Below are 27,483 nucleotides of genomic sequence, written 5' to 3'. Positions count from 1 at the left end.
TGCAAACCTGTGTTCGAATCCTGATTGCAGGTTTCTGTTTGGGGTGTCTGGTGGGCCACTGTGAGAACAGGAGGCTGGACTAGGTGGGCCCCCTTTGGCCTGATCCAGCAGACCCTTCTCATGTTCTTATGAAGAAGAGTTATCCAGGATTAATTCCTTTCCTTGGTCCTTTTCGCCTTCGGGACTTTGAGCCCCCGCTCTCCATAATAATTGATATGCCATCATCATTATGAGAATTTTGGGGGGTGGGGGAGAAGGGTAGCGGTGGCGGGCAGAAAATAATATCTCACCAGCATTGTTATTTGATTTTTTTTTAATCGCTTTGGTTGATCTGTACAAAGTTGTTGAAAAATATACAAATTGTACATTGTGTCACCCCCACTGAGTGCTGAACAGGTTGTGTGTGTCCCCCATCCCGATTGTCTCCCCGCTCCCGAAATATTAACAAGACAGTTTTAGCCCAAATATATTCACCCCCAAAGCCCAGGAATTACATTTGTTTCTATCCCCCCCCCAAAAAACACGTTATTGGCTGATCTCTGCCCTCCCACTTCAGTTTAACTGATGATTCGGGGAGGTGTTTCCTGACAGAAACTCAGAGCCGAGTGAGTGATAGATTTAACAAAGTCCAAGAGAGATGCTAGCAAAGAAGACGGGGGCTATTCCCTTGCGTCGCGGTGAGGAAGAGGAAGACACTGGTGGAGAGGCAGGGAATTTGGGAAGAGATGGTAAATAAGGCATCTGCTCTGCGTCCAGAAGGTCCCAGGTTTCACCCTTCCCACCCCAGTGGCATCACCAGGAAGGGCTGAGAGAAGATTCGCTGCCTGGACAGCCCCTGCCAGTCAGAGTGGACGTCACAGGGGAAGCACACACACACAGAGAGAGACATGATGGGAAATTCACTGGGCCGACAACACAGGGTTGGGTCACACACATCTCTGCCTGTGCTGAGTTGGGGGTCCATCAAGTGCCCTGATAAACCAGGATGCTGAGGGTTAGGAACAGGCAAAGAGCCTTGCCCGTTCCTGGGATTCACCTGGAAAACCTGAGCTGGGCTTAACATCCCAGGGAAAACGGATGGTCCATCCAGGAACAGCATCCTCAAGTGCCTGAAGGACACCTGGTGAGCCTAATGCGGAAAGGGGAGGGAGGGGTCAGCACCAACAACCACCCCTGCGCTGGCAGAGGGCAGAGCGGGGTCCCTGGGGGGGGACACGTGGGGTTCAGCACAGGGTGGGGGCCCTTGACTTAAATAGGATCAATATAAAAATACGTTCTTGCTAGGGTCTGGTGGCAAAGCGTTGAATTTCGCGTCGGCCAGGGGCGCCTGGCACTGCGGCCCCCGAGGGACACTCTGGGGACAGGTGTGACGCAGGTGGACCTCAACAGGCAGGGTCCGCCTTCCACGAAGAACGGGAGCCTCTAGTCATCGTCATCATCGTCGTCGTCGTCGTCATCGTCGTCGTCATCATCGTCGTCTTCCGTGTTGATCTCTCCTTCCAGCACATCCTCAATCCAGTCTTCCAACTCCTCTGTGGACGGCAGGTCATCCTCATCGTCCATCTCCAGCCATATGCTGTCAGCCTGGGGGGGGGGGGAATGTAAAATTCAGCTGGAGATCATCCTATTGATTTGTGATGTTCTGAAGGAGCGTCTCCACCCCCATTGTTCAGCCCGGACACTGAGATCCAGTGCCGAGGGCCTTCTGGCGGTTCCCTCTCTGCGAGAAGTGAGGTTACAGGGAACCAGGCAGAGGGCCTTCTCAGTGGTGGCACCCGCCCTGTGGAACGCCCTCCCACCAGATGTCAAGGAAATAAACAACTCTCTGACTTTTAGAAGACATCTGAAGGCAGCCCTGTTCAGGGAAGGTTTTAATGTGTGACATTTTAGTGTATTTTTGGTCTTCGTTGGAAGCTGCCCAGAGTGGCTGGGGAAACCCAGACAGATGGGTGGGGTACAAATAAATAATAATAATAATAATAATAATAATAATAATAATAATAATATGTGCAGGTTAAATACTTTACATTTACAGTGGTTCTCAAATGCCTTGGTACTCATACAACTTGGAACCCAAACACTGTAAACCTGGAAGTAAGAGAACTTTTTCTGGAAGCCGAACGTGCTCCATTTTGAATGTTACGCTGAGGTCTGTCTGTTTCTGATATTTATTTTGCGTTTTTGTTTCTGCGGCTCTTTTTGTTTTGTTTTTGTGACTGTGGAACCCAGTTCAGCTACTAAAAGATTGACTGATTGTGTGACTGCAGTACATTGTTTATTGCTTTCATTTTATGGATCAATGGTCTTGTTAGATAGTAAAATCCATGTTAAATTGCTGATTTGGGGGTTGTTTTTAAAAGTCTGGAACGGATTGATCCATTTTTCATTACTTTCTATGGGAAAGAACGCCTTCGTTTTGGAACGCTTTGGATTTGGAACAGACTTCAGGAACGGATTAAGTTTGAGAACCAAAGGATCACTGTTTCTGTTCTGAATATAAAAAAGGATATAGGATATAGTGAAGGATATTTTTTTTTGGGTAAAATGTGTATGACATTTTGATTACGCCCCACCCCTGAGCTTTCCCAAGACTGTGAAAAAATTCATAGAATCGCAGAACTATAGAGTTGCAAGGCACCCCATGAGGCCATCTAGTCCAACCCCCACAATGCAGGAATCACAAAACACTTTGTGTTTGATTCATCCCTGGTATCAAGGGAACATGCAGCAGGTGACTGAGGTGGCTCGGGGCTCTTTCTCAGATAACATTCCCCCCATAACTCCCCCCCCTGCCTACATGGACGTCTTGACCCCTGTCGCTGTCTATAGCAGAGCTATCTGAAAGAAGGGGAGAGGGCTTGAAGGCAGGAACCTTAAAATGTTGCTTCATTGAGTATTGGGAATTTATTTATTTATTATGGGGGCTTCCAGAAACAGGGGGTGTCCATAGCTTGTTTGCCATAAAGGTAAAGGGACCCCTGACCATTAGGTCCAGTCGTGACAGACTCTGGGGTTGCGGCGCTCATCTCGCTTTACTGGCCGAGGGAGCCGGCGTACAGCTTCCGGGTCAAGTGACCAGCATGACTAAGCCGCTTCTGGCGGACCAGAGCAGCGCACGGAAGCGCCGTTTACCTTCCCGCCGGAGTGGTACCTATTTATCTACTTGCACTTTGATGTGCTTTCGAACTGCTAGGTTGGCAGGAGCAGGAACCAAGCAATGGGAGCTCACCCTGTCGCGGGGATTCAAACCGCCAACCTTCTGATTGGCAAGTCCTAGGCTCTGTGGTTTAACCCACAGCGCCACCCGCGTCCCTCTTGTTTGCCATACAACTGCTGAATTTCCCACCTGGGAATTCAGAAACACTTTTCTACAAATTCTACAAAAGTGTTGTTCTCAAGAGGCATGCGCCTGGTTTGGGCTTCACAACAGTGGCAGAAGTGCCTGCGTCTCCCGTGCCCGTGGTCACTTACGTCCGTTACGTTGACAACGCCAATCTGAGGCCGGGACAGGTCAATGTCAAAAGTCTTCTCCCAGTAGGGAATCAGCTGAGAGAGAGAAAGAGAGAAGGGGCAATGAGGGTCCACAAAGACTTCCAGGCATGCGCAGCGTCCGATTTTGTGGAGGGTGAGTGGGGACAGAAAGTGGTTGTAGGGACACTGGCCATCAATAGTGGCTTTCTTCCAAGAAATGGGTCTAATCCAACTTAGGGGGGCATTGGTGGGGGCCATAGCAGCAAGACCAAGCCATGGTGTCCTTGACAGCCACCCCCCCACCCCCGCGAAAGAGCACAATTGCCTGTTCACCAGTGGAAAGTCTTCGGGGTCGATCCAGATGATACTGAGGTCTGGGTTGTCTGTGTTGTCTTGGGCAACGTCCTTCAGGATTTCCAGGAACTCATAACCATCTGTGGCCAGAAAGTGTTGAGGAGAGAGGGAGGTTGTGGGATGTGAAACACAAGAGCAGTCAAGTACAACATTCCTAGAGTGAACATGTTTACAAATCGGGAGGAATGTTTGTCCAGCCAGCAGGTCAACTTCCTGTTTCCTTCTGGGCTGGGACAGACTTCCTCTGCATGGGACTAGAGGTGGGCGTGGCCTCACCTGTGCAGGTAACGACAAAAGCACAGGGCAGGGCAGCCATCTCTTTCTCTATGACTACATGCATCGAAGAAGCAACATCTGCTTAGCCAAAGATGCTCTCTTGGCCTCCAGCCAAGAAAGGACAAAGGGACTGTCTCCTTATGAGATAGTTTCCAGGTGTATGTTACTTTTCTAAGCTAAGTCTGCCTTCTGGGATCCGACTGTGAACAGAATGTGAGTGAGTAAACTCTTTTTATACTTTTATAGAAGACTGTGTCGTGTCTTATCTTTTATGAGGGAATAAGGGGAAAATACTAGAACAGTTATTATAGAGGCTTTAGCGAGCCTGAGCAAACACATCTGCTGCGAGTTTAGAAAGGGGAAGGTTACTCTGCTAAATTGTGAGCTTGTTAACACAAGTTGGAAAGGCTCTAATCAAACAATATCTCCTCTCCTGCATCCCTGAACATTCCCACAGAGGTCAGAGGGCAGTCAGTGTCCACCAGCTTTCCTGTGCCAAGGCCTCCCCCCACAAATCAAGGCCCACCCCATCCATCTCCCGCCCTTCCTAAACAGAGCCACCATTTCAACCCAGTCTCATGGCTTCTGCCTCCCCACAAGGCATCCATGGGGCTCCAGTATGATAACAGCAAAGCGAGACGGCAGGAATCAAAAGAGTCTCGTGGCAAAAATCTGCCCCAGTTACGGACAGCAGAATCACTTGATAGATTTTATCAAACTTCTCCGTCAAAATCATTTCCTCTCTAGGAAGGCTGCTGCGGTTTCCACATCCACGCCACGGGCTTAGAGTACTCTTTCGCCACATGACAGGGCTTTTTTGGGAGAAGCCATGACTGTTAAAGTGGAATAAGAGTACTTTAAATTTAGGGTGTGGGACGAGTGCTCCCTTTGTACTCACAGCAAGCTAAAGTTTTGTGTTTCTGGAGATGCAGAAGGCAAGACCCGCTGCTGGTTCAGGTGCTCTGTTAAAGAAACCCAAAGGCTCACCTTTTTAATTACAGTGGTACCTCGGGTTAAGTACTTGATTCGTTCTGGAGGTCTGTTCTTAACCTGAAACAGTTCTTAACCTGAAGCACCAATGGGGCCTCCCGCCGCCGCGTGATTTCTGTTCTCATTCTGCGGTAAAGTTCTTAACCCGAGATACTACTTCCAGGTTAGCGGAGTCTATAACCCAAAGTATTTGTAACCTAAGGTGTTTGTAACCTGAGGTACCACTGTATCCTGTTTTGAGGGACTGTAGTGCAAGCCAGGGAAAACTGGGTTAGCTACTGGCAAATATAAATATATTATCTGTATTGCAGCTGCGGAATGTGGGCAAACACTCTCTGATGAGGATGTCTGCCGATGGTAAGACCGACAATCAGCTTCTACACTATTTTAATTCTGTTCCAGGCAGCACAATGGAGCATGAACTCGCTTGCTGCCATATCAGTTCTTCCTCAGTTTCTTTCAATTGCTAGTTTGGATGTGTTTTTATGATATGTTTTGAATGCCCCCTTCTGATGTAATATTTACCACGATCCTTTCCTGTTTTTTTAGTTACTGTAGATGTGGAAAGATGGGGAAATAACCATTGGGGAAGAGAAGGGAGACTGCAGGCAAGACCCCCCCCCCCCCCGTGGCCATGAAGCTCATATCTCAGTTCTCTGTAGGGGCAACTCACCAGGGTCGTCTTCCTCTGCAAAAGCAACAATATGGATGCCATCCATATCATCCTCCTGCAGGGACAAGGAGAGAGGGAGAGAGAGAGAGAGATGTTACTCACTAGCAGGGGATGTAAGAAAGCATAGCTTTCTGTTCTGCCTTGTATCAAGAGTCAGTGTGGTGTGGAGGTTAGAGGACCTGGGAGATCAGAGTTCAAATCCCGACTAGGACTCGAAGCTCTGTTCCCGTAATTCCCGGACCAATTTCCACCAAACATTCGCAATTTCAGCTCCCGTTTTCGTTTATGTCAGAATTCTCCGGCATCCCAGCTCGTGGCGACTGTCTTACCACTGGTAAAGACACTGACCACAAGGCCCCATGGCAATTCCCCTACGCAAGTCCTGTTGCAAGGAACAGGAGTTGTGCAGGAACATGCATAGGAATTGGTGACATCCCAGGCACTAGCCACTCAGTGCTCTTCATGGTGACTCTCAAGTACAGCTCTCCTTCATGGGAGAACTCCTTGGTGAAGGGCACTTTCCCACAACAACAGGGAGATTTTTTGAGGGACGCGTCTGCACTTTGATGACGACCTTTGGGAAGGTTTTGTCACCTACGTCCGTAGGGCGAAGGGAGAGCTGGAACGAACATCCATGAGTTCAGAACAAAAGGAAGTTGGTCATTTTCAGCTGGCCAACACAGCAGTATCAGTTTGCTCAAAGTTGCTGCCTTTGTGCTGTTTGCACCAGAGTGCATAATTTATGGTGAGGCTGCTTGGTGTGTCTTTGTGAATAGCTGGGTGGGGTGGCCGGGTATACGTTTTTCTGAATGAACGAGGCTGCAGGCATCTTGCTTACACTGGCCTCGAGATCACCGTGTTTTATCAATGCACCTTGGTGGTGTAGCGGCGGAAGAAAGGCAAACACAGAGAGAAAACAAAAGTCACAAAAATACAGAGACATCTTGGTATTTCTCAGTTTCCAGCTCATTAAACAAATAGCATGGGGCCACATGATGAAATCATTAAAATCATCATAAAATTATAAAAGCAAAGAAAGTTTGGCATTTGTACTGGCTGGGGGAATTAGTGGTCAATTTCCCCTTGAAAATATCTTCTCTGAATTGCCCCCTGTCCATTTTCTCACCTATGGGGGAGTTAGGCAGCTGGTGGGATACAGAATCACTCATACGTCTTGCTCAATTCCACCCAACTCCTTAATGGAAAATCAGTTCTGTTTATGCTTGTGAGCAGACATTGTTAGAAAGATCTTGGCCACAGGGAAGGGCATTGCTGCATGATATAAATGCTGTCTGAAATCCTCACATTATTTCTGCTTCCAGCTAAGGGGGCGGGGTGAGGAGCATCAGCAGCACATCTGCAGAAGCACTCCAGGAAATCCGAAACTCCAAAATCCAGGGACAGGTTTGGAGGCAGAGAATTCCAGAGGCTTTCCTCTTTCTCCCTCCCCCCTGGCTTCCCCTAGACGTACCCAAGTCTCATACATGCTTTCTGGCTGGAGCTTTCTCAGTGTGGGCCTGTAAGACAAGAGAGGCAGAAGAGAGAGTTTGAGGAAGAGAGGAAAACGCACACAAACTTCTTTAAGGCTCTGGGTACTAATGATCTTCAGTGGAGCTTCGGTTGAAATCTTGTAAGATCCCCTCCAGCGCTGCCTTGCAAAACCCTGTTAATCATCAGAAGGAACCAACAGATCCTCATCTTTCAGTTAACCCAATCTGCAGATGTCAGCAAAAATCTTGGGGCTGTGAGTGGGTGGTGAAGACCTTGGCCGGACCGGAAAGCTGTTTGGTTAGGCTATGCATGCGAGTTTGGAGAAGACCAAAAAGGAGCCATGGGAAGGGAGAGAAGAGGCCACAACTCAGCGGTTATATAGGGACGCGGGTGGTGCTGTGGTCTAAACCACAGAGCCTAGGACTTGCCGATTAGAAGGTTGGCGGTTCGAATCCCCGCCACGGGGTGAGCTCCCGTTGCTCGGTCCCTTCTCCTGCCAACCTAGCAGTTCGAAAGCACGTCAAAGTGCAAGTAGATATATAGGTACCACTCCGGCGGGAAGGTGAACGGCGTTTCCGTGTGCTGCTCTGGTTCGCCAGAAGCGGCTTAGTCATGCTGGCCACATGACCTGGAAGCCGTACGCTGGGTCCCGCGGCCAATAAAGCGAGATGAGCGCTGCAACCCCAGAGTCGACCACGACTGGACCTAATGGTCAGGGGTCCCTTTACCTTTAAGGAGTCTCCAAGCGGCTCACAATCTCCTTTCCCTTCCTCCCCCACAGCAAACACTCTGTGAGGTGAGTGAGGCTGAAAGACTCCAGAGAAGTGTGACTGGCCCAAGGTCACCCAGCAACTGCATGTGGAGGAGCAGGGAATCGAACCCAGTTCACCAGATTACGAGTCCACCACTCTTAACCACTACACCACGCTGGCGAGTGAAGATCTACATCAGGGACAGGTGGGGGATAAATATGTACATCATTTGCAAGGGTGGAAGGAGACCCCCAGGGCCTCCTATTGGCTGAGAGCTTGCAGCAGCGGTGGACTGGGGAGGGGTGCTAAGGAGGCAGCAGCAACAGCAGCAGCGGCAGGCAATGCATCCCTTGGGGGTTGGGGCTGCTGCCCCTGTGGATTCTGCTGCCTGAGGCGCTTGCCTCAACTTGCCTCATGGGTGGGCCAGTCCTTGTAAAATTATTGCATCACAGGGGGTTGGACTAGAAATTTCAGGGGTCAGCAAACTTTTTCAGCAGGGGGCCGGTCCACTATCCCTCAGACCTTGTGGGGGGACCAGACTATATTTTGAAAAAAATAATAAAAATGAAGGAATTCCTGTGCCCCACAAATAACCCAGAGGTGCATTTTAAATAAAAGGGCACATTCTACTCATGTAAAAACACGCTGGTTCCCGGACCATCCGCGGGCCGGATTGAGAAGGCGATTGGGCCGGATCCAGCCCCCGGGCCTTAGTTTGCTGACCCATGGACTAGATGACCGTCAGGGTCCCTCCCTACAATTCTATGATTCTATATGTGGCCTGGAGAAAGTGGATGGAGGGGAGTTTCTCTCTCCGCCCCCCCCATAACACCAATGCTGGGGGGGGGGGGCATCCAATCAGGCTGAGTGTCGGAAGACTCAGAACTGATGAAAGGAAGTTCTTCTTCACGCTGCACACAGTTAAACTGTGGAACTCCCTGCCACAACGGCCACCAGTCTGGATGGCTTTAAAAGAGGAGACAAATTTATGGAGGAGGAGACGATTTGTGGCTCCTAGGCAGGATGGCTGTATTCTGCCTCCTTGGTCAGAGGCAGCGATACTTCTGAGCACAAGTTGCTGGAGGGGAGAGTTGATCTTGTGTTCGAGTCCTGCTTACGGATTTCCCTTTAGGGCATCTAGTCGGCCACTGTGAGAAGAGGAGGCTGGACCCGATGGGCCCCCTTTGGCCTGATCCAGCCGCCAGCCTCTCCTTATATTCTCACGAAAGACCCCATACCCGCAAAACGTGCCTTTAAAATGCGTTTGGGTGTGTACGCAGCCTTAGAAGCCAGAGCAAATCCTTTTGACGCAGGTAGCCAAGGGGGAGGGGGGGGGAGTCAGTTTGGGGTCAGAGCGAGGTTCAGGGATAATGCCAGGGATGAGAGCCGGAGAAGCATCGCTGTGCAAAACAGGCCTAATCCGGTCCCGTGAGCGAATCGCAAAGGCCAGGCTGCCATAGCAACCGCACAGCCCCTCGTCGGCCCGAGGTTAGAAGCAGCTGGATGGAGATGCCATGGGGGGGCGGGAGTGCCTGAGAGACAGGAGCACGAAGCGCATCAACAGCACCCCCAAAATGAGGAGGGGGAAAGGGGTGCAGGGCCTCCTTCCCCCCAAAAGCGAGGGACACCCCCCTTCCCTCCCCAGGACAGAGGAGGGGATTTATGCCACAAAATGCGCCCTGTTTGTGGCAGGGCTGAGGTCCCCTGGGAGGAGAGGAGGCGAGGGATTGGGGTTAGGAAACCTCCCGGTTAATCCCAGGGGATTAGGGTCAGCGGAAACATCTGCAGCAGAGCAGAGGAGAGCTTGGGTGGGGGGTAGGCCTCCCCATAAGCGCTCTGGCGGCGGTGGGGGTGGCAGTTAGGGGGCAGAGAGGGGGTGATTTGAGAGAGGATTTTTTCCCTAGGTCTTTGGCATGCATGGGCTTCTGAAACCCCCAGGGCGACTGATTGCCATTTTGCCTTATTCCCCGTTCGCCCCCGGGGCTATTCCTCTGGCAGAATTGCAGGGGGGATGTGGAAGAGACCCCGAGGGTCGTGCAGTGCAGGGACCGCAGCTCAGGAACCTCCGTCGGGCGCCAGAGCTGCAGGCGCGACTTGTTTCCTGAGCTCCAGAAACCAGCTGGCTGTCCTCAGGGGACCCCCAGGACGCCGCCTCCCCGAGGCTGCAGCGCAGCAGCCAGCCCGGCCGTCTTCTCCACATATAAACGGGAAGGACTCGTACCATACAGGTCCCTTCCATTCCCGAAAGCAAGGACTGGGACTGGCCCCCTCCCCGCCTGACTGCTGCTGCCAGCCAGTGTTGACTGAAAGAGGCCTGGTTGGGGGATGCTTCTGATGGACAGCAGTGCCATCTTTTGCGCCCCCCGCCCCCCGAAACGCATCTCTCTCCCCCCCCAGCCCCTGTTTGCAAAGACTTCTCCGTTTGGGGCTTGGAATCTCAGCCAATAAATGTGCCGTTGCCATGGCAGCAGGAGAAGGACTTTGGTGTTGCTGCTGCCATGGCAACGGATGACTCTCCTCCCCATCCACAGCAGTCAGCCGGGAGAAGGAGCAAGAATTGCCCGTTTCAGAGTGTGTGTGTGTGTGCGTGCCTCTGTCTAGAGCCAGGAAGGGGGCGGCGGGGGGGGGCTCTCTCCCTCCTCCAATTCCCCCCTCCCCTCTCCTCTCTTCACCTCTTGTGCTCCTCTAAAAACTGGACAATTTCTTCCTCGCTGTTGGGTTTGTCTGGGATCGTGACCGGTTCCTCCATGAAAGGCTCATAGTAGTCGATCTCGTTCAGTTTCAGGGACAACTTCTTTGCAACCTGCGATGGGGAGAGAGGGGGATGGAGTCCTAGAATTGCAGAGGGACCCTCAGCGGTCATCTAGCCCAACCCTCTGCAACGCAGGAATCAGTTTCTCAGGTGCGTTGGCTGCTCCTGTTTGGAAACTTGCAATCCGCCCCCCTCCTAACTTCTCATGCCGCCATGCCCCCCCCCCCCCCGCTGCAACTTGCAAGCTTCCTTCCAACACAAGGAACACATCCTTTGCTGTCCTGCTGTCTGCAAAAGCGAGGTGGCGTTTGTGGCCAGCTACGTACCTTGCTGTCAAAGGTGGCATAGAAATCGATGTAGGGGTGAAACTCCTCAGCCGCGTCTTCGTAGGCCTTGAAATCTGGAAAGGGGAAAATAATGGGATTGTTTTCCGGGGTGGCAAAGGCCGAAAGGCTGCTGGGTGTGTGGGTGAGCGAGGGGATCCTGCCTGCCTTGGGCTGATATTATTATTAATATCTACGATCAGAACATAAGAAGATCAGGCCATCGTATCATCATAGAGTTGGGACCCCAGAGGTCCTCTGTTCCAACCCCTCCAATCTCGCCTCTAGCCCAGCATCCTGTTATCACAGGAGCCAAATACCCCTAAGAACCTGGCAGTGGGATTACCTGTGGGGGGAGCTAAGAGCCAGTGGGGTGGGGGCATCACTGGAGGTATAAATCACTCTCAGACTTTGGAAAGCTGGCCTCACAGGACCCGGTCCATCCATTTTGCAAATTAAATCATTTGAACCAGGTTTGAATGAATGCGCAATGGATTGCTGAATTTTACTGTGTTATTTACCTTAGTGCAGAATTTTCCAACCTTTTTGAGTCCCCGGCTCCCTTAACCAACTACAGTGGTACCTCGGGTTAAGTGCTTAATTGGTTCTGGAGGTCCGTTCTTAACCTGAAACTGTTCTTAACCTGAAGCACCACTTTAGCTAATGGGGCCTCCTGCTGCCGTTGCGCGATTTCTGTTCTCATCCTGAAGCAAAGTTCTTAACCCGAGGTACTATTTCTGGGTTAGCGGAGTCTGTAACCTGAAGCGTCTGTAACCCGAGGTACCACTGTACCTTCTTTCTGCAGCATCCCTGGGGGTCTCAGGAGCCCAGTTAGCTCCCCCCTTGCTTGCAGAGCTGGCAGCCCCTCACCCTTTTCTGAACACCCTCCCTTGTGGAGGATTCGCTCGGCCTTCTCTCCCCTCTCCTTGGGAGTCCTCTGGGCAGCCGCTATGCCCCCCCACTCCAAAGAGAGGTGCCTCCTCACACTGCCCCCTGGGGGCCTGGGAAGCACCCCCTGGCCAGCCCCAGGGGCACTATTCGCCTGGGGAGCTTGTAGACAGGGATGCTGCAACTAACAGCCGTGCAGGTCGTTAGGAGGCAGAGATGCAAGAGGGTGTCAGAGGAGAGAGGGAAGAAAAGAGGGATGGAGGTCAGGGTTGCCTACTGCACCCCTGACCACCATTCAAGGCACCCCAGGGTGACACAGCACACTGGTTAAAACCACTGCCTTAGTGGGACATGCAAACCGCTATTCTGCAAACCGCCTCTGCCCAGGAGACCTGAAGGAGCGTCTCCACCCCCATTGTTCTGCCCGGACACGGAGGTCCAGATCTGAGGGCCTTCTGGCGGTTCCCTCAGTGCGAGAAGCCAAGTTACAGGGAACCAGGCAGACGGCCTTTTCGGTGGTGGCGCCCGCCCTGTGGAACGCCCTCCCATCAGATGTCAAAGAGATAAACAACTACCTGACATTTGGAAGACATCTGAAGGCGGCCCTGTTGAGGGAAGCTTTTAATGTGTGACATTTTAGTGTATTTTTGGTCTTTGTTGCAAGCCACCCAGAGTGGCTGGGGAAACCCAGCCAGATGGGCGGGGTACAAATAATAAATTATGATGATGATGATGATGAATAATGCTTCTTATAGGGTAGTGGGAGGGGATTGGGGGGGTGCATTTATAGGATATTGGGGGGGGGGTTCCCCCAAAGACTTGGGAACCCCTGGACCAGGCAGTCCTTGAAGCATCCTGGACCCAAACTTTCAATAAATGCAAGAACCTTGTGCCCGGCTGAGCAGCAGTTTCTGGAGCACTGGATTGCTGCATTGCTGGGGCTGGACTAGATGGTCCTTAGGGTCCCTTCCAGTTCTCAAGTCCTGCAATTGCCAGTCCCCATCAGCCGCCCAGCCGCAGAGCTTTGCCCCCAGACCAGGCCCTCCAGGGCAGCCGGCCCCCCAGGTTTCCTGAGAAAGGATCTGCGTCCCCACACCAGGCTTTCCGCCTGGGCGAGAGAGCGGCCGCTTCTCCCTCTCCGCCGAGCCGTGATGGGTCACAGGGCTGACATGTTAAGCTGGTTTAATGCGGGTGTCAGCTGGTCGTGGGGCTTCCGGCCCCGAAGCAGGGACTGGCGGGAGACAGAGAGGGGGGCTGACAGGAGCTGTCTGGGAGCACACGCAGCATCAGTGCAAATCTGCAAACTTTTAACTCCAGGCTGCGTCCTGTTTCTTAAAAAAGCAGCCGCGCAGCAAGGCGGCGGATGCACAGCGCTGCGTGTCTCGTCCGGGGCTGTGTCTTTCCTGGAGAAAACCCACAGCTTGCAGAACCAACAGAAGGATAGATCTGTGGTGGTGGAGTAGTCCCTCCAGGAGCAGGAGCAGTCTACCTTGGAGCAGTGGAGCAGACTCCCTCGGAAGGTGGCAGAATCTCCCTCACTGGAGGCCTTTAAGCAGCAGACCCTCCCAGTCTCCCTATTTTCCAGGGACATCCCTGGTTTAGAGAAACCATCCCAGTTTCTGATTTGATCCTGGAATGTCCTACTTTTCCTTAAAAGGTAAAGGTAAAGGGACCCCTGGCCGTTAGGTCCAGTCGCGGACGACTCTGGGGTTGTGGCGCTCATCTCGCTTTACTGGCCGAGGGAGCCGGCGTACAGCTTCCGGGTCATGTGGCCAGCATGACTAAGCCGCTTCTGGCGAACCAAAGCAGCACACGGAAACGCCGTTTACCTTCCCGCCAGAGAGATACCTATTTATCTACAGTGGTACCTCGGGTTAAGTACTTAATTCGTTCCGGAGGTCCGTTCTTAACCTGAAACTGTTCTTAACCTGAAGCACCACTTTAGCTAATGGGGCCTCCTCCTGCTGCCGCGCTGCCGGAGCACGATTTCTGTTCTCATCCTGAAGCAAAGTTCTGAACCCGAGGTATTATTTCTGGGTTAGCGGAGTCTGTAACCTGAAGCGTCTGTAACCTGAAGCATATGTAACCCGAGGTACCACTGTACTTGCACTTCATGCTTTTGAACTGCTAGGTTGGCAGGAGCAGGGACCGAACAACTGGAGCTCACCCCGTTGCGGGGATTCGAACCGCTGACCTTCTGATCAACAAGTCCTAGGTTCAGTGGTTTAACCCACAGTGCTACCCACATCCCCTACTTTTCCTTAGGCTGTCCCTATTTTCATTGGCCTCCAGCCAAGAGAGGACAAAGGGACTGCCTCCTTATGAGATAGTTTCCAGGTGTATGTAACTTTTCTAAGCTAAGTCTGCCTTCTGGGATCTGATTGTGAACAAAATGTGAGTGAGTAAACTCTTTTTATACTTTTATAGAAGACTGTGTTGTGTCTTATCTTTTATGAGGGAATAAGGGGAAAATACCAGAACAGTTATTCTAGTGGCTTTAGCGAGCCTGAGCAAACACATCCGCTGTGAGTTTAAAAAGGGAAATGTTACTCTGCTAAATTGTGAACTTGTTAACACAAGTTGGAAAGGCTATAATCAAACAATATATCCTCTCCTGCATCCCTGAACATTCCCACATGTTTTTTTTTTGGGGGAGAGGATGCGTTTCAGCAGAGCCCCTTGGGGGGACCAGCACCCCCCTTCCCGTTGTCCCAAAGAGGCACCTACGTTCCGAGTCTTCGTTCTTGAAGTAGCCGATCAGTTTGGGCTCGTCTTCAACATTCTCAAACGCCTCAAGCTCATGTTCCCCTTCAATGAACTCCACTGGGTCTTCCATCACCTGGAGAGAGAGAGAAGGAGAAAGGGAAGGATCAGGCCGTTGGCATCACAGCACCAAAATCACAGAATCATAGTTGGAAGGGACCTCCACAGGTCATCTAGTCCAACCCCTGCGGTGCAGGAATCACAGCCAAAGAAGCCCTGAGAGGTGGCCGTTCAAACTCTGTTTAGGAACCTCCAATGAAAGAGAACCCACCAACTTTCAAGGTCATAAAATCATGGAATTGCAGAGTTGGAAGGGACACCCAGGGTCATCTAGTCCAACCCCCTGTATTGAAAGAAAGCCCACCACCTTCCAATGCTGCTTCTTCCACTGTCCAACAGACCAGATCATTTTTTATCCAATGATCCGAGTGCTGTGGCTTTAGCAATGGAGCAAGCGAAGCAGGTCTCCTTTGGAAGGCTGTTCCCAACAATTTCAAAGCTTGGCTAGTTCCTACAGGGAGGGTGGACTTGCTCAGCCATCAGGCCTTTTAAGGCTTTGCAGTGGGGGTGGGGAGCCTTTTGGGGCTCAAGGGCCACATTCCTTCATGACCAACCCTCCAGGGGCCAGGGGCTTGGAGGCCGAAGTGCGCAGAGCCACGGAGTTACATTCCAGCCACGCAAAGGATTCTAGGGTTCCGTCCACACACAAACACGCCTTACCGCCCCTGACCCAGGCGAGCAGGACTCCCTGGCCCCCCAGGCGTTGAGAGTCAGGGGGCATCTCAGCCATTATGGACAGGCTGTGGGGCAAAGCGGGGCAAGAGGAGGCCCAGGACTTACATCGAGGATGAACTCCACCAAAGTGTCGGCAGAAAACTCCCCGTCGTACTCGATGATTTCATCATCCTTGAACACATACACACTGTCTTCTTCCCCCAGGCCTGCACAGGGGAGACAGACATAGAATCACAGAATTGTTGCTTGAGAAGGGACCCCAAACGGTCATCTAGCCCAACCCCCCGCTGTAAGGTATGTAGGGCAGAGGAAAGAAAAAGAGAGAGGAGCTGGAGGGCAAGGGGGCTTATTTCACCCTTGCATATACCACGGGGACACATACTCTAGGTCACTCTTTGCCCACCGGGCACCCTCCAAAAATTCTGAACTACAATTCCCATTAGCTCAGGGGCTTGGGGTAATCTTTGGTAATATGGCGCCCTTGAGTGAGGTCTAGATTTGCCACCCCAAAATGGATCTTCTCAATTTTGGATCACCTCAATTTTGTTTTCCCTTGGCTTCGTGCCCTGTGCTGGGGAAAACTGCGTCATAAATCAGGCGCTGCAGGAGCTGATGGGAGTTGTAGTCCAAAACACCTGCAGGACGCCAGCTTGGCAAAGGCTGCTTGAGGCTGACAGCCGCCTCTGGGTCAGGGACTCCTCTCTCTCTCATTCCACAAAGCACCCGTGCACCTCAGTGGAGCTAGAATCCTGTTTATATGAATGGCTCAAGGTGTTTTGCAGGGATCTCTGAGCTTCTACCGCCCCCTGGTGGTTGGCACACCACTGACACTTCACAGGAACCTCCCTTCTCCTGCCAGCCAGACCCTTGGCTCCTTTCGCTCCCGGCAGCACCTCCTGGGGTTTCCAGGCAGGTGCTCTTCCCCAGCACCACCTGGAGAGGCCCCTGGGGATGGAACATGGCACCTTCTGCATGCAAGGCAGAAATCATCCATGTGCTGAGCCTTTAAAACCAAAGCCAAGTTTCCAGTCCTCATGGTTTTGAAGAAAAGGTTGATTTAAACAGGAAGCTGCCTTGATACTCAGAGGAGGCAAGTATGGCTGCCGAGCTCAGGACTGTCTGCACAGACCAGGGATTTCTACCTGGAGATGCTGTTCAGACGTTCTACATGCAGGACGTTCTACATGCAGAACAGCAGCTCTAGCACTGAGCTATGGCTCTTCCTGCTTCGCTCACTTTCTACCACCGGTGGTCTAGCCTGTTGCTGATGTTGTGTCCCTCAAGCGTGGAAATGGCAGCCCTCCTGGACAGGGTTACCAGACGTCCCCGTTACCTGGGGACAGTCCCTGGATTTGCGAATAAGTCCCTGGGCAAATTCCGTCCCCGGAATGTCCCCGGATTTCATCTAATGTCCCCGGGAAATGCGGCAGCGGCAGTCTGAGCAGCCTGGAGCAGGTGGCTCTGGCTGGCTTCAGGAGCTGCTGGGAAGTCCCCATGTGTTGGTGGTGCAGGGGCTCCAAGATGCAGCTTCCGGGCTGCCTCCACCTTCCCTGACCCCAGCAGTTAAGCTGTGAAGGGAGGCTTCACACTGCCTATCGGAGCAGCCTCCCAACTCCTACTTGTGTGCAAGCAGGAGGAGCAGGGATCTCTCAGCTGCGAAGGGAGGACTTACAGGAGGCGCCAGGGATCTCTGAGTTAGGCAACGGCAAGCCTCCCTTCCCAGCTGATGGATCCCTGCCCCCTCCTGCTTGCACGCAAGTAGAAGTTGGGATGGGGCTGCTCCGAAAGGCAGTGTGAAGCCTCCCTTCCCAGCTGAGGGATCCCCGTGCCCTCCTGCTTGCACGCAAGTAGGAATGGGATTGGGGCTGCTCTGATGGGAAGGAAGGCATCGTGCTGCCTGAGAGATCCCTGCCCCCTCCTGCTTGCACGCAAGTAGAAGTTGGGATGGGGCTGCTCTGAAAGGCGGTTAATTAATTAAAGTGTCCTAGGATTCATTGAGGGACGTTGGTGGCATGATGGGTTAAACTACAGAGCCTAGGACTTGCCGATCAGAAGGTCAGCAGTTCAAATCCCTGCGACGGGGTGAGCTCCCGTTGCTCGGTCCCTGCTCCTGCCCACCTAGCAGTTCGAAAGCACGTCAAAGTGCAAGTAGATAAATAGGTACTGCTCCGGCAGGAAGGTAAATGGTGTTTCTGTGCGCTGCTCTGGTTCACCTGAAGTGGCTTAGTCCTGCTGGCCACATGACCCGGAAGCTGTACGCCGGCTCCCTCGGCCAGTAAAGCGAGATGAGCGCCCCAACCCCAGAGTCGTCCGCAACTGGACCTAATGGTCAGGGGTCCCTGTACCTTTACTTTAGGATTCATTGAAAAAAATCTGGTAACTTTACTCCTGGAGGGAAAGATAGCCGGATGCCCTTTTGGTCCACAGCAAACCTCCCCCCATCCAGCCCCAAACCTCACCCTGGTTTCCAGCAGCGCCTTGCCGCCCACCCTCCCTGCCCCGGGAGGTATTGCCAGCCCCCCTTCTGTTTCCTGCCGGGCACTTACCTAATTTCTTGGCCACCGCGGCATCCTTCTCTGCGTCCACCAGGCCAAACCCCACGCCTTTCTCCTCCAGGACTTGGGCTGCTAACTAGGAGGAAGAGTCATCAGGAGGGCAGGCAGACGAAGAGAGAGAGAAAGAGAGAGAAGAGGGAGAAGATGGGAATGAACAAGCTCCTGGATGTTGGCTTTCTGCAGAAAAAACTTGCCACCCCTTTGGATTTTTGTCTTCATTGCCAGCTGTGGAAGGCGCTGCTTTCCAGAGGCTCTAAATCTGTCCTCTTGGTCCCATGAACTCACCCCCAAAATCCCCCAACCCTACCCTTTAAAAGGAGCAGTTTACACAAGCCAGAAGGTAAACAGAATAGAATTCAAGACAATAAACTGAACATTTATTCAAAATCCCAGGTCGTAAGGTGGTTAGATTGGTCTCAACTAGGGCCAGGGCCTTTTCAGCACTGGCCCCGACTTGGTGGAACCCTCTATCACAAGAGACTAGGGCCCTGCGGGACTTGACATCTTTCTGCAGGGCCTGCAAGACAGAGCTGTTCCGCCTGGCCTTTGGTTTGGACTCAGTCTGACCCTTATGTTTCCCTCCCCTTATGGTCTTGATCTATATGGGCTACTTTTAAAATGAGGCTGCATTTTAAATTGCATTTTAACCTGTATTTTAAATTGCCCCCCCTTTCCCCCCTATTATGTTTTTACTGCGATTTTATTGGTGTTAGCCGCCTCGAGCCTGGCTCTGGCTGGGGAGGACAGGGTATAATTTATTTTTTTTAGTGCAATTAAAGCTTTTTAGCGAATTCAACAAAATTGATGAACTTGATGCAGTGACACCAGCTTCTCAAAGTCCGAGAGTCGCTCATAATTTCTGAAAAGGGGAGAGGTTGGGGCCTTTGCTGTGAAACTAGGCAGGGCACCCTTCCAGCAAATGGGCCGGCCTTGCCAAGTCCACCTCCCTCAGGGAGTTTAAGCTCTCAGCAGGCAGGTTCTGGGGCTCAGGGAGGTCCGGCAATCGCATAGCACTTGACTCGGACACCTCAAGGGCTGCCCCAGATGTTTGTTTTGGCTGGAGGGGCTGGTTACTCAGGGATGCACAAAACACACTCTGCACATGGTCAGAGGCATGGTGTGCTTGGGCATTGTCACATCATAGGGCTGTGATCTAGCACTGAAAGCCTATTGTGGTGTGTCTGTGTGTGTGTGTAAGAAATCACAAAAACTGAGCTAAGATGCTTTTTTAAAAAAGTTTGAATTTCCCCCTAAAATTCAAAAAGTTGCCCTCCATTTGAAATTTGGTTTTTCGGTTTCGACACCTGTTTTAAAAAGGAGAGCAGGAATTTCCTTTCAGGCACTGTGTCCAGTGTCCTATATCCACTAACTAGCAATCAACAAGCAAAAAATAAAAATAAAATAAAAATCTGTCAGGGTTTCAAGCGTTTTCAAACACTGAATTCCGTGGGAAGACAGCTATCGTCAAACACAACATGCCGGATGCCGGATCCTGCTGGAATATCAGCTCTGAAAGGTTGACAAATATCGAAGGCAGTAAGTGTTGGATCCCAGATGCCTCCGCCCAAACAGAGAACATGTTGCAAATACTTGGCAGCTCGGAATCCAAAAGGGCAACTGTGTAAAGATCCTTTTATAGAGTTGGGGTTTGAGACTGGGGTCTCCTGCTTGGGGGCTTCCTGCAGGCACCTGGGTGGCCACTGCGAGCACAGGATCAGGTCCCTGGCCTGATCCAGCAGCCGGGTTCTTCTTAGGTTCTGATGGAGCCTCCAGTTTCAGATGCAGTCTATCTCGATTCCAAGGTTCTCTGGGGTATTTGGCCACTGTAACGAGGACGGGAGGATGGGCTAGGAGGCCTCCCTTGGGCTGGATCCAGTAGGATGTCCCCTGTTTCTGAAACCCTGCAGAGCTGCTGCCAGCCGGTGTTGTCATCACTAAGCTTGATGGGCACAGGAAGCTACTTAGTCAGACAGTTGGATCCCTCCATCTAGCACTGGGCTGCAGGCAGAAAATGTCTTTGGCCAAGATTGGTTCCCTGAGACGTCTATTAGTATATCTGAAGTCCAGTATCCCTGAAGGAGCATCTCCACCCCCATCGTTCTCCCTGGACACTGAGATCCAGCTCCTAGGGCCTTCTGGCAGTTCCCTTGCTGCGAGAAGCCAAGTTACAGGGAACCAGGCAGAGGGCTTTCTCGGTGGTGGCGCCCTCCCTGTGGAACGCCCTCCCACCAGATGTCAAGGAAATAAACAACTGACTTTTAGAAGACATCAGAAGGCAGCCCTGTTTAGGGAAGCTTTTAATGTTTGATGTATTACTGTATTTTAATATTTGGTTGGAAGCGGCCCAGAGTGGCTGGGAAAACCCGGCCAGATGGGCGGGGTATAAATAATAAACTATTATTATTATTATTATTATTATTATTAAAATATTAACTCAACTTTACCCTGCAGCAGCGCTGCATGAAATCAAAGAATAGCAGGAACAAAGCGTGGAACCCGAACCAACAGATTCAAATTACAGGAAAGGGCTCAGCTTTAGGAGGAAATTCTGTGGGTAAGAACATATTGACAGTGGAATGGTCTCTCTCAGAAGGGGGCAGACTCTGGAGGTGTCTAAGCAGGGCTTGCATTGCCATCTTTAGCTGTCTTTCCCGCCTTGCACGGGGTTGGACTAGATGACCCTTGGGACCCCCATCTCTTGATCCCCGTCTCTTGAATACATCTGCCCTGTCCAGAGCCCAGGCAGAGGTGATCTGCCTCCATCATGCAGGCCTCGTTCTGGGAAACCCATTAAAGGTGACTCCAATAACCCAGCCGGAATGAATATCGCCCTTCTCCTCTGAAGGCTAGTGCCAGGGAGCGGAGAATATTTAGGGATGGAAGCAATGACGACGTTCAGAAGCTGCCTTGGAATGTCTCTCTGCGGGGAGAAGACTTCAAGGCTGGCAGCGGAGGAGAGGGTGTCCTTTTCCGAAGACCTGAGGAGACCAGCTCAGCGTCTGAAGCTGCTGTGGGATCTGTGCGTCCAGAGTGGGGTGAGGCAGTCTGCTCACAGCATGCAGCTCCCCTGGGAGGCTGCCCATAGGTGACCAGGCCAGGTTCAAGGGTCTTGTGTTAATTCACAGGGATACTTCAAGGACCGCCTGATCCCTTGCATCCTTGGCCAATCACTGTGATTCTTGGGGGAGACTGTGGCTCAGATGCACTGTGTGCACTCCTAGAATCCTAGAATCGTATTCCAACCTTTCACAGGAACCACAGCTAATTGTCTTTGTGGGCCTAAATTCTAGCCAAGGTCACACTGGCCCACTCTCCCTGTTGAACTTCTGATTCTTAAAGGTTAGGTCCAGTCATGGCCGACTCTGGGGTTGCGGCGCTCATCTCGCTTTACTGGCCAAGGGAGCCGGCGTACAGCTTCTGAGTCATGTGGTCAGCATGACTAAGCCACTTCTGGCGAACCAGAGCAGCGCACGTAAACACCGTTTACCTTCCCGCCGGAGTGGTACCTATTTATCTACTTGCACTGGTGTGCTTTCGAACTGCTAGGTTGGCAGGAGCAGGGACCGAGCAACGGGAGCTCACCCCGTCGCGGGGATTTGAACTGCCGACCTTCTGATTGGCAAGAACTAGGCTCTGTGGTTTAACCCACAGCGCCACCCGCGTCCCGGATTCTTACTGAAGACTTAAAAAGAATAAAATATGTCAAGCAATTTAACTGAAGCCTGATTTAATAATTTTAGCCAATTCCATTTCCCCTGGGTTCCATCCCTTATACGTACTTAGAGATTATTGCAATTAAGTGGTATATAAATTGTCTCAATAAACGAAGAAGTCAGATGGGATTAGGCATCGCCTCTGGCTGCCACTCAATGCCCCTCTGTCTGGAGATGTCAGCCACAGGGATCTCTGATGCCTGTGAGCCACGAAAGACCCACCTAGTCCCCTGTTTGCCCCCCAAAGCTGCAATGAAGGAGAGTTAGATCTCTATTGCTCAGAATTCGCACAGTGTTCCTCCCTGGTGCCACTAGGGGCTGCTGCCTGTGTGCCCAGAAAGTCTCCTAACCATCACTCTCCTGTTTGTTTGTTTGCTCCATCGGGGGGCCTGTCTGAATCAGAGATGCCATCTGGTGTCAAAGGACAACGCTCACCTCGCCTCATCTCACAACCAATGAGGTCCTGCTGTTTTGCAGAGTTTACAAAACCCTTGAAATCTGGCCATGGATTAGACTGAGATAGAAGTGCTGGGCTTATACATCGAAGCACCTTTGACTCTCTGGGAGAAGAAAAACCCCAGCCAGTACAACCCACGTTTAGCTGAAAGCCCTCTGGCTTTAGTGCATTTCTGGGGGCTGGAAGAGAAGACCCTTTGGGTCCCTTCTGACTCCCCAATTCTATGAATTTAGACCCTTCGCTTCCTCCCCAGGCAGCCTAGTGAGGGAGGCCCTGTGTCCTGTCTTTGAAGGGCTGTGTGTCCAAGTCCCGTTTAAAGATAAAGGGACCCTAAGAAGGGGGACGGCCGTGTGTGTTTGTGTGTGTGTGTTTTTCCTTGATGTTGCTCCTCAACCCAGATCAGCAGTTGGACAGCAGCCTGGTCATCCCTGGGGTGAAGTGCGTTGTCTCCCTATTAAAGTTTTAATAATAATAATAATAATAATAATAATAATAATAATAATAATAATAATAATTTATTTGTACCCCACCCATCTGGCCAGGTCTCCCCAGCAACCCTGGGCAGCTTCCAACAAAATATTAAAATACTGTAATGCATCAAACATTAAAAGCTTCCCTAAAGAGGGCTGCCTTCAGATGTCTTCTAAAAGTGTGGTAGTTGTTGTTCTCTTTGACATCTGGTGGGAGGGCATTCCACAGGGCGGGTGCCACCACTGAGAAGGCCCTCTGCCTGGTTCCCTGTAACTTGGCATCTCTCAGGGAGGGAACCGCCAGAAGGCCCTCGGATCTGGACCTCAGTGTCCGGGCAGAACGATGGAGGTGGAGATGCTCCTTCAGGTCTACTGGGCCTTTGAGGCTGTTTAGGGCTTTAAAGGTCAGCGCCAACACTTTGAATTGTGCTCAGAAACGTACTGGGAAGTCCTCCTTCAGGCAGCACAGAGTTAAACTGTGGGACTCCCTGCCACAGGAGGCCACCAACTTGGATGGCTTTAAAAGAGCAATGGAGGAATTCACGGAGGAGGAGGAGAGGGCCGTCGGTGGCTCCTGGTCTGCTCTCCACGCTCAGAGGCAGCCCTGCTTCTGAATCCCAGCTGCTGGAAGCCACAGGAGGGGAGAATTGCTCTCGCACTCGGATCCTGCTTACAGATTTCCCTTTGAGGCCTCTGGCCGACCACCAAGAGAAGGGGAGGCTGGACTGGGTGGAGCCCTTTGGCCTGATCCAGCAGCCAGGCTCTTAAATTATAGCAATTATACCTACATTAGCATATGCACACTGGATGCAAATCTGTGTAGTCTTTTCACAAAACAGCACTAGGTGGGGGTGGCACTGCAGCTTGTCAGTTTTGGTTTCTATAACTTTTTCTCCCGTTTTAATTTCTGTTCCTCGCATTTCCTCCTCAGTATGTCAGTTAAAAAATAAAATAAAAAGAATGTCTGAACATTCATCCCGATTTCAGTGTGAATTTCTGCTGCACATTATTATTATTCTTGTTATCGTTATCATCGCCCCACTTTTCCTGCGCATAGCTCTCCCCTCTCCATTTCATCCTCACAACATCCCTGTGAGGTAGGTTCAGCCGAGAGACTGTGATTGGCCTAAGGTCACCCAGGGAGCTTCCTGACTGAGAGGGGATTTGAACCTTGCTCTCCCAGGTCTTCCTCTAGCCCTTTAACCACTACACCACACTACCTCTCTGCGTCCCTTCCTCTGGTTTTTACCCCAGTCGATGTGGTTTTTCGCTGGAAAAACCCTGTTGCAAAATTCAGAGCAGAGCGAATTCCAGTTGGACGCTTTCTTTTCAGGTTGTGAATTGGCAACTGAGGATTCAGTTGAGAAACCGAATTAAAATGCGCACCTAATTGAATTTTGCCTCTGTCTCTAAATGGCCCATTATTGCAAAACTAAGCCAGACCCTTCTGATCCCTTCTGGCTACACTGCAGGCCAGGTGGCCCCGTTTCCTGTTCCTAAGTGTCCCCACTTCTGACTGACCTCCTTTTCTCACCCCCTCCCTCCTGGGGCCACCCAACACCTTCACCCCCCCCCGGCTAAATTGCTGCGGTCCGAGGAATGCCAAAATGACGCTTCCCGAACGGAGAGCATCTCTGAAATGTGTCTCTTTCCCCCTCCTCCTTCCTTGGGGCCATTTTTAGAAAGTTCCACTGACCTGCGCTGGCTGCACCCCCTTCCCTGGACAGCCCTTGGCCCCCTCCCTGCTTTCCTGCCCCCCAGGCAAGATTCCTAAGGAAACTATTCCAAGGCTGCCTTTCTGGAGAGGAGGAGGTTCTTGCAGCCGTCCGAAGGCGCCAATTAAGGAGATGGCAATTTTAGCCCTGGCTGTTGCTCTCCTCTCTTGGGAGAGAAGTGCATGGCGCTCTGTCTGGGACAGGGGGACACAGCCCTGAGCGGGCTCTTGCGGATCTGGGCCTGGGGGGAGGCAATCTCTTTCGCCTGGTTCTGCACCCCAGATTTGCACAGAGGCGCGATTGCGGCAGCGCACGTCAAGGACAGGCTTGTGTATCGCACGTGAAGGTGTAGCCCTAAGCTTGGACCGGTTGCAGAAGGCAAATGGTCGTCAGGAAGGACTGCCTGAGTATTTTCATTAAAAACAATGAAACAGCATCTAAACCTTATGAAATAATAATAAAGAGGTTTTCTGCCCCTGCCTTCCATTCACAAGGCAGACACACAACGAGGAGAACCTCCTTGTTGGATTGACCCAGATTTATGATTATATATTTATTTCATTTGTATCCCATTTCTCTCTCTCGAAGGAGATCCAGGTGGCATGTGTGGTTCTCCCTCTTCCTCGTGGAATCCCCATAACAACAACCTTGCAAGGTGGGTCAGGCGGTGGAGTTCCACAGACTCCAGTATTACAGCCCCAGCAACAACCGACCCAAAGGTTTGGCTGAGCGCCCCCGTTTATGGAGGGCACGAGGGACAACCCCTCTTTGCCCACTCCCCGATCTTCCACAACTCCTTCCACACATCCACGCTCCTCCCCTGAGACAGATTCAGAGCAAGGATCAGAGGAGGGGGGGTTGCATCGCACCCATCATTGGGGTTTGGGGAGGAAGCAGGTGTGGGGGCAGAGAGGAGAAGGCTGGGTTTCGTCATGGCAGAAATTCCCACAGAACACGGCAGCAATCAGAGGACTCAGCAAACCAGCTGAATGCCATTGCTTTTGGGTAGCCTCCCCCACGATCTACAGCATGGACCCCCATATGATACTCCTGGGACATCTGCCCCTTTGCCCCCCAGCCCTTGCACCGCCCAAGCCCTAGAAGCACAGAGATGGAACCGCAGAGTTCTCCAAGCTCCTGAAATCCCTTGACCTCACCCGTTCCCACAACCTGAGTTGCCTGTTGCCCTTCCTTGCTAAATGGCTGTTTGGGGACAAGAGTTTCGGGGGGGGGCACCTGTCCTCCCCTGCCGGCCGCCTCCCTCCATCACATCCCTGGTCGTTACCTCCAAGATCAGCTCCTCCAGCTCAAACTGCTTCTGGGATGCCTTGTCATCCCCGATGGGCTCGTGGTACAGCAGAGCCAGGATCTCATACTTCTTCAGGACGTTCTTGTAGTTCTTGGCGTTGACGTCGATGACCCGGTCGATGCCGTCGTACTCGGGGAAATCCAGCCCATCTTCGCCCCGGCCCAGAGGGCCAAAAGCGGCCAGCAGCAAGGCCACGAGGGCCACCCCAAGCCACTTCATCCTGCCTGACCTTCCCGGGAGAGGAAGCCCCAAACTGAAGGAGGAGAGAAGGAGACTGAATAGCGGAGACTTCCCTCTGGGCTCCCCGGTCCTTCGTCCTTCCCCTGGCAATGCAGAAAGTCAACCCGGCCCCTGGAAGACGGCTGCGGAAGGAGAGGTGGCCCTCTTCTCCTCCTCTTCCTCCCCCTCTCCCGCCTTTGCCTTTAAGGCGGCTGTCAGGGCAGGGGGCTCCGGGGGGCAAGGACGTCTGGGTTCTTTGCTGACACAGGCAGGCAGCCCGGAGAGTTGGCCGAGGGGGGCCCTGGCTCCGTCAGGGTGGCGACAACCTCTCCGAGGGGCGAGGGGCGTCAAAAGCAAAGGCAGGGACCAACGGGCAGCCCATAAAAGCAGCCGGGAGGGGAGGTGCCCCAGAGATGGAGGGCTGTCTTATCCTCAGGCATTTGGCACTGCCCGCGAGAGACACCCCACCCCTCTGCTCCCTGCCTATATATGTATATGGGAGATGGAGGGCCCCCCGCCCTGAACAACAGCCACCTGCATCCCGGTCCGGGGAGCCTCCGAACCCTCACCTGCCCGACCGAACCACCTGGCTCTGGTTTATTACCAGGGCCTCACCTTGGCCAGGTCTCCCTCTCTCCGAGGCTGATATTTGACGGCCTTTCCTTATTGCCATATTAAGGAGGGGGGAGGACGATGGAGGGGAGGTATGTGGGGCCGGGTGGGAAGGCCTGCAGGCTTGGAGGAGTCTAAAAATAAGAGACGATGAGTCGGAGGTAAATCAAGATGGACTTATGCGGATGGCAGGGAAATTAGAGAGCGTAGGGTTGGGGGGGGAGATACTGTACGGGGCCCAGAAAAGAAGGCTCTCTCTCTCTCTCTCTCTCTCTCTCTCTTGGGTGTTCTTGAATTACACAGGGGGGGGGGGGTGGTGGTCGGATAAGGCTGTTCGCTGGGGATGCGTCCGGGTCTGAGAATGGTCTCCCCGCAGCCCCTCTCCTCCCCACCGGCCTCCTCCTCCTCCTCCTCTTCCTCGCTTTCTTCCAGCCGGCCGACGTCACCCCTTCCATGGGGAGGGATGCCAGGTTTCAGGGACAATGTCCTCATCCCGGGGTGTAAAGGGATCCGCTCCGCTGGAGAGCGCCTCTCGCTTGCGTCAGGGGAGGCTACTGTACGGCCGACGTCCCCACACAGAGACACCGTCCGCAGGCGAAGTCAGCCCTCCTGCGGCAGAAGCCATCTTGTGCCCCATTGGAAGGGGGGCGGAGAGAAGGCCTTCAAGAGGTCTAGCTGCTTGGCTTAGAGGACTGCAAGTTTTTCAGGCAGTTGAGCCAGAGATAGGGAAAAGGCGCAGGTTTCTCACATGGAGAAGAAACAGGTCTTGGTATCACCTAGAATCACCATCTAACTTAAAGGTATCCAGAGAAATTGCAAATAAAAGCATTTTTTGGAGGGCGGGCGGGACAGCACCTCCTGGACAATTTTCGGTCAATGGGATTTACTTCTCAATAGACGCACATAGGATTGCAATGTAAAATGCACATACTTTTGGGGAAAAGTACAGATCAAACCATCCCTCA

At 52.2% G+C, this 27,483-nt stretch overlaps 2 protein-coding genes across 2 annotated transcripts in view; both read right to left on the bottom strand.

The window, feature by feature from the left end:
• Positions 1–27,483, bottom strand: part of LOC310751719 (uncharacterized protein) — a 950,206-nt gene that overhangs the window by 637,753 nt on the left and 284,970 nt on the right. The gene's annotated exons all lie outside the window — the stretch shown is intronic.
• On the bottom strand, positions 296–26,593 carry CASQ1 (calsequestrin 1). Its single transcript, XM_083591424.1, has 11 exons — positions 25,664–26,593; positions 18,015–18,099; positions 15,574–15,674; positions 14,698–14,809; positions 11,086–11,159; positions 10,680–10,810; positions 7,236–7,281; positions 5,765–5,819; positions 3,805–3,905; positions 3,472–3,546; positions 296–1,584 (listed from the first exon to the last, which is right to left on the bottom strand). The coding sequence occupies exons 1-11, from the start codon at positions 25,904–25,906 to the stop codon at positions 1,423–1,425; spliced, it is 1,185 nt and encodes a 394-aa protein (XP_083447550.1). The 5' UTR covers positions 25,907–26,593; the 3' UTR covers positions 296–1,422.

Source organism: Podarcis filfolensis (genome assembly GCF_964270895.1).
Source record: "Podarcis filfolensis genome assembly, chromosome: 16".
Classification (NCBI taxonomy): Eukaryota; Metazoa; Chordata; class Lepidosauria; order Squamata; family Lacertidae; genus Podarcis; species Podarcis filfolensis.
This window is presented reverse-complemented; position numbering and strand designations above follow the sequence as displayed.